Below are 12077 nucleotides of genomic sequence, written 5' to 3' on the forward strand. Positions count from 1 at the left end.
AGTTCATTGGTAGACAGACAACCAAGGAAATAAAATATTCTAAAGGAAAAACAACCCTGTAAATCTCATGGATGATTATAAAATACTTTCTTAACGTCATGAATGAGAGCGAAAGAGGGGCTTCAGCAATGCCACTAAACATGGGCACGATGCTTCATTTGTAACAGTTTCCTAATTTAACAGATATTTGACATGTGTTCCAGTTTTGGAGCTGCGTTTTGCTTCTTAAAAGGACTGGCATTCTGACTGCAGTCTTTCTAACTCCCCATCTCAGTAGCTCTCATATCACTAGCTCTTGATAATTTTCCTTTCATCTCTTAGTGACAGATCTGAATCACCAGAAATCAGAAAACATAACTCTGGCAACTAGTTTGAACAGGCCTGGTTCAGTGGCATATACAGAATGTAATCTATTTTTTGTGACAGTTTTAATGAACGTGACGTGAAACACAAGGGATATAATGTTATCGATATTGCACCTCGAAAGAGGAGAAAGTTTCGTATGTTACCTCCTGATTAGCAGCAGCTAGTTCTTCTTCCAGTGCAGAGACTCTTTCTAAAGAAACCCTCAGTCGCTCCCTTACCTAGAAGAAAAACCAAAATATGGGCAGTAATGTACATCCCAGACATATTGAACTGTGCTGAATCCATTAATATTACCAGAGACAGTCACATTTGGCAAGCTATTAAACTATATCCTTCAGTGCTCAGGAATACTATGGCTATGTTGTCACTTTACAATATGACTGTATCAAGGGTTTTTTTTCTTGTAAGCAAGTCCTTCTAGTGTTTCGGTTAAGATCAACTCCTCTTATACTGAATTCTGATCCATAGTAAGTGGAGGCAAAGTTCAAAAGTTTATTATGAATTCATCTGAAAAACAGTCACTGATTAAGCATAAGATACAGGCAAAAACCTTTTACTGCTTTAAAAAATAAGTTTTTTCCATTGATGTTTAGTACAAACTAATTTGTCTAAAAAGCAAAGGATTCTTAGAACCTGAAAATTGTTGCCCATTGCTCACAAAATTAATTTTGTATTAGTTAGAGGTCTACATTGTTATTGAGGGATTGGAAAGTATATAATTACTCTGGAATTCCTAACTACTTTTCAGATACCAAAGGTTAAACCATTATATTTTACAGAACCAAAGAATGCACATTCAGTTTGAAAGTAATGATTTCCAAATGTTTCATATACAAATGAAACTCAGAGAAGAGTTTCTTTGATCTTGTTTTCTTAGAACTTCTAAAATTGTTTTAGTTATCTTATGTTCAGATTTAAAGATATGTTTCATATTAAATGCATCAAAAGTAGAAAAGCTCAGAGAAAGAAGTTTGGCCTAACTAAAATAAATGACTACAGCAGTTTAATTTTCCTTAAAAAAAAATCAACAAAATTTATGGATTTAATTTAAAACAGAATTCATGGTGAGTTTTAGATTATTTATGATTAACATTGATTTCCATGGGAATATAACAGTAAACATTTTAATATGTAATTATATAAATAAATTACATAATAAAATTTAATTTATTAATTTATTAGTGGTATAGTTTAACTAATATTTTTTATTTTTTAAAGTAAGATTTAACTGGGGATATAAGTTAAATACACAGAGTATCTAGAAACCTATATACACAATAATTTTAAAATTGAAGTACATTTTCTAGTTAGCAGACATGTAAAAACAAGTGATAGCTTATGAATCTAGACTCTAATTAGAATTTTTAAAAAAATCTCAGTTATTATAATACAGCATCATGAAAACTGAAATTATTCGGGTGACTGGTTGCACTTAACTCTTGAAATACACCATAAATAAGAAAGAATTAATGCCTGAGTGGAGTTTGATTTTAATTTCATTGAATTTTTCATTATATTTCATTTATATTTATGTTTAAAATCTGAAAATTAATAATACATGCATAAATGGATATTTGATATCAAATGTAATTACACAAGATCCTTCATGATATTTAAGTACGCCAGATTGGCTGCCAGGTACCAATGCTGTTAGACAAATATCCAACTGTTCATAAAAAGGCATGAAACATATTGATTAATAACTGAACAACTAGAAGGAAATCTTTGCTGATTTGACTTGGGAAATACTTTTTTCTGTGAGTGCTTGGGAAGATGCAAACAAAGCAAATATTCCAGAGGCATGAAAATGAGGAGGACGGTTGATACGCTGAACGAAGATTTCAACAGAAATCTTGGTAGATGTTCTTGATATTTAACAGGGATGATTGTAAAGTTTTATGCACCATTTCCTAAAATACTAGATATAAAATATGGGTATTCTGATAAAAATCTAAGAATCTTGGTTGATGAGAAGAGCAATATGAAATAGTCGAAATGTAAATTAATCTCAAAATATGCAACACTAATCAGATCACATTTAGACTGAAATAAAGAGGTTAGAGTACTATATTTAAAAGACATACATTTTTCATTTCCTCTAGCCCACAAAATTGGTAAACATACTGGAGAACTATGTCAAAATCACTGCTGGTCTTAGCTAATTGGTGTGTATTCTACCCTATAGCTCAGTGAATATATAAATGAGGACATTAACAATGAAGGCTGCCAGTCATTGCAATTGTCCAGAGCTATGCTCAGTCTTTGTATTTTATTTAGCTCTTCTTGTGTTCTAAACCTTCTGTGGCAAAGTTTTTAATTACATCTTCTGATCTTTCATATATGTTTTATGTTAATAACCATAGCACTTAAAATAGAATATTGTAAGTACTTGTCTCTCCTCACTTCTCCTGATCCCCACAAGAAACTGTGAGCTATTCATAGTTAGGAAAATTTTTTATGAAGATGCTTAGGCACATGTCAACCCCTCAATAATTAAATGAAATGCTAATTTAAATAAGCATGTGAATTAACAGTGATAATAATATCTTTATGTAGTTTGTAATTTTTGTCAAGTGCTAAAATTTATCATTAATAATAACATTCATTAACATTTACCAAGCATTTGTCATTTACTAAGTACTGGCTAGGAGCTTTACATGTCAGACAACTCTACTAGGTAGGGTAGGTATTATTATTCTCTTCATTCAAAAGAAGAGAAAACGGCTTAGAGAACTTAAGACACTTATCTAGTTCAGTCTAACTCTAAAGTTCAAGCTCATAATACTTTTCCTTTAGGATATTTGTTATTACTTAGTTGATAATCAGTTCAGTTGCCCTTGAATTTAGCAACATCCAGGGTACTTCTGGTGGGTTACTAAACCATATTACAGTTCCTATGGTCACAGTATGAAATAGCTTATGCTGAGCGCACTGATCTTTAATACGTACTAAATTATTTTTAGATCCTAAGTTGTACAACAACCATTTTCTTCTTAAATGTACACATATTTGTATGAAGTGTCGTTTTGTTTATTGCCTTTTATTCATTTTTTTCATAAGAGCATCCCTCACTTAAGTGATGTGGGACATCTGGGGAACAGCCAAATTTATTCACTCTCTAGACCCTCATTCAAGTCACTCGAAACTGTTAGATTTTCTCTGAATAGGCCATGCTCTTTTCAAAGCTCTTGGTTAGTTCACATATTGAGCATATTGCTTAGAGTATCTTTACTTCTCTGCCTAACAACCCTTACACATTTTAATACCCAGATCAAATGTCACCCCCTCTGTGAAGACATCCTTGACGTTCTTATTACTTCTTCAAGCGCAGTTAGTTGCAACTTTTTCTGTGACTCCATATCACATTGTATATACTTTTGCATCACATAGCCTGTTATTGACATGTGAACTCCAGCGCTATGAACTCCTTACTTGTAAAGAAAGTGTGCCAAATATATGCCAAGGAGTCTAACACATAATAGCTATTCTATAAACATACAGTCTTGCTAATTCTTATTAATGCAGTTTTATAATAAGAAAAGAAATCTAATAAGAAAGTAAACATTAAATATATTAAATTACTATTTGATATTAGTTGACATTATAGATAGGGATTTTTATATAATATCCATTTGTGTTTTATTCAAAATTATTCATAAACTAGTTGCCTCTCATACTAAAATTAAAAATAAGATACAGTTTCTTATTAATAATCTTGAAGACAGAATTGTAGTTATCCTTATACATGCACAAAATCCCCTGCTCTAAGAACATCTGAAAGACTGATGATAAAAATATATATGGATATAAATATTAAATAGAGCAAATATATCTGTATGCTCAAAATCTATATATAGCTGAGTAATAATCCCTAGTTTGGATTTTAGTGCTCAGAACTTGTCAGATACTTTACAATGAAGTGCCCCAATTCCCACTCTAGAAAATCCTAAAGCCTTATTAATTTTAAAAATTTCATCTTTGGAATTTTACAAAATTGAAATCATGTCATAAGCCTTACTAACTGCCAAAGAATATTATCATCATATTGGCTTATTAATGTCCATAGAAATTATTTGAGTAACAGTTAAGAGAACTTACAGTTACTTTAAAAAAGACCGAAAGTAGATTTTGCTACTAATACCTTATGCTGCCTCAGGTGGAGACTCTTAAAAATGTGTGTTCAGTACTAAGCTATTAGAAATCCCCCAAATAAAACCGTAAACTTCTAATAAAAATCTCTAAAGGTTAAAGTACATCCAATTTACATCTTCAGATGTTTCACTGTCAGCTAGTAGTCTTCTATATGGCAACACACTTCAGAGAGGCAGGGAGGAGAGAGACTATGGGGTGGGGAGAGAATAAGAGAGAGAAAGGGACAAAGAAAGAAAGACTAAATGACAATATTAAATTTCAAATGGCCATCTAGACTAGGACTATAGCGTGTCATAACAGGAGTCTTAATAAGCCATAGATTCAGTGGTATTAAAAAAAGAATGTGGTTATGAATATTAATAATATATATGAAATAGCCCAGTTGCATTTTTTGAGTGATTTTTTTCCCATAACTCAAATATGTTCCTCTGAACTGACTGACCACAGCAGTCAACTGAGTCGTGGATGAGGACAAGGAGCTTGATGATGATGACAAAATCATAGTTAAGCTTGAAATCTTTTGGCAATACTATACCTTTTTTCCAGTCGTTTGATTTTTAATCTCAGCTTTATTGAAGTTATAATTGACATATCAAATTGTAACAGTCCTTTCACAGTACTATACCTTTTCATCCAAGGCCTTGTGGTGCTCAAATAAAGATTTCAGCGCCTTGAGAACCTCGACTTCGCTGGACACTCCCGAGGGTGACTGGGCTTGACGCTTCACCACCGTCATTCTTAGTGACCTTTCATGTCGTGACACAAGGCACTCCAAATGCTCCAGTAATAGCTATTGGGTTTAACAGAAAATGTAATTGCCTTATGAATACAGGTCACTAATGCACAGAGGTGATTTCTATTTTAGCAGACTGCAGATTTATATATTATCTAATGATAACATCACATTATACTACAGGTAGCATCAAAGAAACACAAACCTGAGTTCAGAAATCAGGGTTCAGAAATATACTACAAGTAAATTGCATTTGTATCACATAAAAATTTATTAAATTTAAAATATAATGTGAATTATATGCATTCTTTTATAAGATTTAATAATTTCAGTTTAAGTTGAGGAGAACTAGAAAATACCATATGTGAAAGTGAAAGTCACTTAGTCGTGTCCAACTCTTTGCGAACCCATGGATTATATAGTCTATGGAATTCTCCAGACCAGAATATTGGAATGGGTAGCCTTTCTCTTCTCCAGGGGATCTTCCCAATCCAGGGACTGAACCCAGATCTCCTGCTTTGAAGGTGGATTCTTTACCAGTTGAGTCACAGGGGAAGATCCAATAAATAGGGTAACTATTGAAAAATGTTATACAATGATGACTTTGTTAGAAAATAGAATTCAAAGTCAAAATTAATTTCACTTATATCTGATAATTAAAATTTTTTAAGTTGAAGGAAATGAGCATAAACTTCATGTTGCTTTAAACTTGATTATAATGACAATCACATGTTGCTATAGTAATTAATTGGAAAAGGCGATGGCACCCCACTCCAGTACTCTTGCCTGGAAAACCCCACGGATGGAGGAGCCTGGTGGGCTGCAGTCCATGGGGTCGCTAAGAGTCAGGCACGACTGAGGGACTTCAATTTCACTTTTCACTTTCATGCATTGGAAAAGGAAGTGGCAACCCACTCCAGTATTCTTGCCTGGAGAATCCCAGGGACAGAGGAGCCTAGTGGGCTGCCGTCTCTGGGGTCGCACAGAGTTGGACACGACCGAAGCGACTTAGCATAGCATAGTAATTAATGTGGTAACACTAATGATTTTATTCACAATTAAATTCTTGGATTACATAATAGAAAAACATATGAAGCCCACTGGAATATAGTAATTGAGACCAGCAATAGTCATTTTGGGAAAAGAGATTAAAGGACATAATTATTAAACTGTCTACTCTGGAATGTACATTCACCCTGGTGCCACGATAGAGATTAGGGGCAAGTCCAGTGAACAGTGTTTCATTCTGTCACAGACTTTATGCTCTGACTTTTCCCAAATAAATTTTGCTTTTAAATGTTTTATGAATTGGAGTTTCACCTTCATTTTATAGTGCAGTTCTGCAACTAAAAGCAAAGATATATGAAAAAAAAGAAAAAACTGTTATCAGTTATTAAAATTTTGCTAGTGAAGAATTGTGGTGTTGGAGAAGACTTGAGAGTCCCTTGGACTGCAAGGAGATCCAATCGGTTCATCCTAAAGGAGATCAGTCCTGAATATTCGTTGGAAAGACTGATGCTGAAGCTGAAACTCCAATACTTTGGCCACCTGATGGGAAGAACTGACTCACTGAAAAAGACCCTGATGCTGGGAAAGATTGAAGGCAGGAGGAGAAGGCAACAACAGAGGATGAGATGTGGATGGCACCACTGACATAATGGACATGAGTTTGAGTAAACTCCGGGGGTTGGTGATGGACAGGGAGGCCTGGCATGCTGCAGTCCATGGGGTCACAGAGTCGGACACGACTGAGTAACTGAATTGAACTGAACAACATATGACTAGTAAGGAGAAAAGATTTTCAGAAGGCTAGTGAAAGCATAGGCTAACAAATGGTGCCTAGGCAAAACAAGCAGGATTACTGAAACAATAAAGGAAAAAGCAGATATAAGATACTGAGTTGGAACGATGTAAAGAAAAACTGTTATCTTTCAAGAGTTTTCCTAAAGCTTACACTATAGTGAAAATTTTAGTTTTTCCACAATACGACTATTAATTTGTGTCACATATTAGTGTCGTGTTTCTCAGTTCTTAATAAGTTAATTTTTCTGTATTCACTGTCATTAATTATAGTTCAGTGGGTCAGAAAACTTTGCCTATTAACACAAAAAACACAAATATCTGAGATCCTAAATGTATATAGATCAGTCAGTAGGAATCATATTTAAGCATCAAAATAATATTTAAAGTTCTTCAGTATAAAGATGATATAACCATTATTTTCAAAGAGCTTTTATTTACCAACCTCTTAGTATAATCATGGTATTCTTTTCCCCTGTATTATATAGATTCTATAGACACATCTATAGATGTGTGCACTGCTTAAATCCAAGGTGTTTCACTTAAGTTATAGAGCTCTGCCTATTTCTCCAACTTTATTTGATATTAGTTTTCCCTTCTCGGCATTTGTCTATATCTAACTCACCATTTATTTCACACATTTACCTTGTTTAAGTCAGCCTCTCAAAAAACAATGTAAAGTCCATGAGGAAAGGAAGTATTTTTATTTATTAATATTTTCCCTATTTTGTCCATTGCCGTATCTCTTAGTGCCTAGAAGATTGGCACATAATAGATGTGCACAGATTTTTGTTGAATGAATAAATGAACCCTGATTAAAACAGTAGTTTGTAAGAGCTATGTCTATAAGTAAAAACTCCTCAGACAAATGGGAATCTGGGATATTGACCCAGATAGATTTGACAAATCAATAATCAGAGTAACATCAAAAGAAGGAACATTATCTTCTATGATTCATGGATAGTTAAATGACCACCTGAGTTTTCCTGAAATGAGGTGTCTCTAAAAGTAAGGCTTTGATGGACTGAGTCATAGGGACAATTTGAAGGGCAGGAAGAATATAAGGACAATGAGGCAAGCTGGCTGCTTTGAACTGCATTGAAGAGTTAAAAGAAATAAAATGACTAGCGTAAGGTTTTAAGATTTAGGTCAATGCTCAGAGAACCCAGAAGTTGCTGTGGCTGCTCAGAAGAGCCTCTTATTGAGGTCCTAAGACAAAACAGAAAAAAAGAGAAAGAGCCTGATCTAGGAGAGGTCACTGAATTACAATGTATGATGAATTCAGAGCCTTACCAGATATCTTATTCGGAAACCTTGGAACTACTCTGAAAATAAAAAGGCACCCCCAAGAATTAGAAAAAGGAAATTTAGAAAATACTCTTAGCCCCCAAACTCCAATGAGCTGCCGTGCTTTACTGATAAGTTACGTCTCATTTGTCTGGATGACCATGCATGACTTCACTTAGAGCAGTTACCTTGCAAAACAAAGCCTATGTTCCCTCCTCTTGAATCTGTGGAGGCCTGTGACTGTTCTGACCAACCTGTGCTGTACAGTGAAAACTACAATTTGTGACTTTTGAGTCTAGGTCCTAAGAGGCAACGCAGCTTCCAGCTAGTTCACTGGAACATTTGCTTTTAGGCCCTGGAGCCACTGCATAAAAACTCACTGCTCTGAGACCACTGTGCCATAGAGCTCCTATGGAGGTTCTCACATGTAAAGTCCCAGTTAAACCTGTCTGCCTTTCAGTCACTCCAGCCTAGGTGCCAGACACAAGAGCAAAGAAGCCATTTCACAAGTAGACCTTTCAATCTCCAGATATTTGAGTCACCACTTGAAGACCATAGGCTAAAGTTGGCCCATACCATCTTATGGTAAAGGATAATTTTCAGAAATCTTGTGAGCTTGTGGTTAAACACAGTTAGTTAAAGCTTAAATTATGTAAGCTTATGACTCAATGGACATGAGTCTGAGCAAACTCCAGGAGATAGTGAAGGACAGGAAGGCCTGGCGTGCTGCAGTTCATGGGGTCACCAAGAATCAGGCATGACTTAGAAACTGAACAACAACAAATAATTAAATATCTTTTAAAAATAGTAACCATTCAAAATATATCACTTCCTAATTATCTTACTATATTTTACTATTACCGATGTCCACGGGGTCGTTTAGTTCAATTGTATTTGAATAATAGAAATACTATATAATGGTTCACTACTGTGCATTTTTCCCCAACTCTGCATTCAGTGACAGCATGTTGGTAGTTTGAAATCAGCAACAGAGGGAGTATTTTCACTGTGGAAAATGACTAACACTATATATAGGTATTTTTTGCTTTTTCAGATAAAAAAATAAATCATTTACCAGTCACTGCGTGTGTGCTCAATCGTGTCCAACTCTTTACAATCCCATGGGCTATAGTCTGCCAGGCTTCTCTATCCATGGGGTTTCCTAGGTAGGAATACTGGAGTGGGTTGTCATTTCCTTCTCCAGGGCATCTTTCAGACTCAGGGACTGAAACTGTGTCTCCTGCGTCTTTCCATCAGCCGGCAGATTCTTTACCACTGAACCACCTGGGAAGCCCGCCAGACCTCAACTCATCCCAGCTGAGAGCCCAAAACTTACGGAGCAGAAAAGGGCTGTCATACACGTGCCCTTTCTGAATCTCTGACCCATAGAACTGTAAGTGTAGTAAAACATTGCTGTGTGATTACATTTTGGGGTTGTCTGTTTTGAAGCAATAGATAATCAGAAAATCTTCCCTAAGGAAAAGAGAATGCAAACATTTCTTTGGTTATCAGCTCTAAGCCAAAACTACATTTTTGGTGCTCACTAGTGTAAAGCTTTTCAATAATCTGGTAGACATAATGATTCATCCTGTGGATATTGGCCTATTTGTTCGACCACCACAGCATTTGCTCAGTGGGCATAAAATAGTGACCTTGGTTTCAGGGATAGGACTTATTCATTGGCCTGACAAAATGGGCTTCTCATCATTAGGGTTGATAAGCTACTACTCCAGACCAATAGCCAAGTTATTTGCTGTAGCCATCAGCCTTGAACCTCTGAATACAATATACTTGGAAACCAACCATTCGTCTTGAAGCAAGCAGATTAAGTCAAATCCTCCCATTGAAAAGGCAGCTGTTTTTTCGTTACTGTAATAAACACTTTTTCTGAATATAGATTTGCCTTCTCTAATGGCTATGCTACCAGTAATGCCATCTTATTAGATTTTTGCTGACAATCCTGTTATCATACACAACACTACTTTAACACCACTTCCTAAAAAAAAAAAAATATGGTGAAAGGGCTAATGCAACTGACTGATGCTCTCAGCCCTGGTTTTACCATGCTATCACTTCGTTCAGAAGCTGCTAATCCTAAAGAATGATTAAGTCATCCAAGGAAGAATCTATGTTGATTTAAGCTGAGAGACAACACATTGCTAGGCGGGGATGTTCTCTTTCTGTAGTAAGTATACACTCAGAATTAGTGGTGAAAGCAAGGTTTATTTTTTCTCAGGATATGTATGGGTCTATACACATAGGTCTAGGAATCAAGGTTTAGAATTAGAATTTATATTTGCTAATAGGACTTGGTGACCAGTTGGAGAAAATAAGATCTTTCTATTTATTGTATCATATACACAGCATTATTAAATTATTTTCCCATTTTCTTGTTATGTTTTTACTTTTTATTCTATTTTACATTCATCAAAAAAGCAAGAGAGTTCCAGAAAAACATCTGTTTCTGCTTTATTGACTATGCCAAAGCCTTTGACTGTGTGGATCACAATAAACTGTGGAAAGTTCTAAAAAAGATGGGAAAACCAGACTACTTGACCCACCTCTTGAGAAACCTGTATGCAGGTCAGGAAGCAACAGTTAGACTGGACATGGAACAACAGACTGGTTCCAAATAGGAAAAGGAGTCCGTCAAGGCTGTATATTGTCACCCTGCTTATTTAACTTCTATGCAGAGTACATCATGAGAAACGCTGTACTAGATGAAGCACAAGCTGGAATCAAGACTGCTGGGAGAAATATCAATAACCTCAGATATGCAGATGACACCACCCTTATGGCAGAAAGCAAAGAAGAACTTAAGGGCCTGTTGATGAAAGTGAAAGAGAAGAGTGAAAAAGTTGGCTTAAAACTCAACATTCAGAAAACTAAGATCTTGAAATCTGGTCCCATCACTTCATGGCAAATAGATGGAGAAACAGTGGAAATAGTGGTAGACTTTATTTTGGGGGGCTCCAAAATCACTGCAGATGGTGATTGCAGCCATGAAATTAAAAGACACTTACTCCTTGGAAGAAAAGTTATGACCAACCTAGATAGAATATTCAAAAGCAGAGACATTACTTTGCCAACAAAGGTCTGTCTAGTCAAAGCTATGGTTTTTCCAGTAGTCATGTATGGATTTAAGAGTGGGACTATAAAGAAAGCTGAGCGCTGAAGAATTGATGCTTTTGAACTGTGGTGTTGGAGAAGACTCTTGAGAGTTCCTTGGACTGCAAGGAGATCCAACCAGTCCATCCTAAAGGAAATCAGCCCTGAATATTCATTGAAAGGACTGATTTTGAAGCTGAAACTCTAATACCTTGGCCACCTGATGTGAAGAACTGACTCATTTGAAAAGACCCTGGGAAAGATTGAGGCAGGAGGAGAAGCGGATGACAGAGGATGAGATGGTAGGATGGCATCACCAACTCAATGGACATGAGTTTGAGTAAGCTCTGGGAGTTGGTGATGGACAGGGAAGCCTGGAGTGCTGCAGTCCATGAAGTTGCAAAGAGTCAGACATAACTGAGCGACTGAGCTGAACTGAATTGATGTTGATTCTGATGAATACCTAAGTAGTCCATAGGTTACAAAATATTAGGATAATATTGATATTTAATGAGAGCATAACTGCACTGAAGAACCATATGCATGTGGCTGAATACAGTAACAAGATATTATGAATCTTTTTTGTGAATAGGAGATTTTATTTTTGTCTAAGAAGTCTATTTGTATTGTT

General features: G+C 35.6%; 1 protein-coding gene across 5 annotated transcripts in view; it reads right to left on the minus strand.

The window, feature by feature from the left end:
• The window catches only part of PPFIA2 (PTPRF interacting protein alpha 2), a 523670-nt gene that overhangs the window by 192733 nt on the left and 318860 nt on the right, over positions 1 to 12077 (minus strand). For all 5 annotated transcript variants that reach the window (XM_005679766.3, XM_005679765.3, XM_013963702.2 and 2 more), the window contains 2 exons: positions 5144 to 5308; positions 510 to 584 (listed from right to left, as the gene is read on the minus strand). In XM_005679766.3, coding sequence (XP_005679823.1) covers positions 510 to 584; positions 5144 to 5308 — 240 coding nt within the window. The remainder of the gene's footprint in view (positions 1 to 509; positions 585 to 5143; positions 5309 to 12077) is intronic.

Source organism: Capra hircus, chromosome 5 (assembly GCF_001704415.2).
Source record: "Capra hircus breed San Clemente chromosome 5, ASM170441v1, whole genome shotgun sequence".
Lineage (NCBI taxonomy): Eukaryota > Metazoa > Chordata > Mammalia > Artiodactyla > Bovidae > Capra > Capra hircus.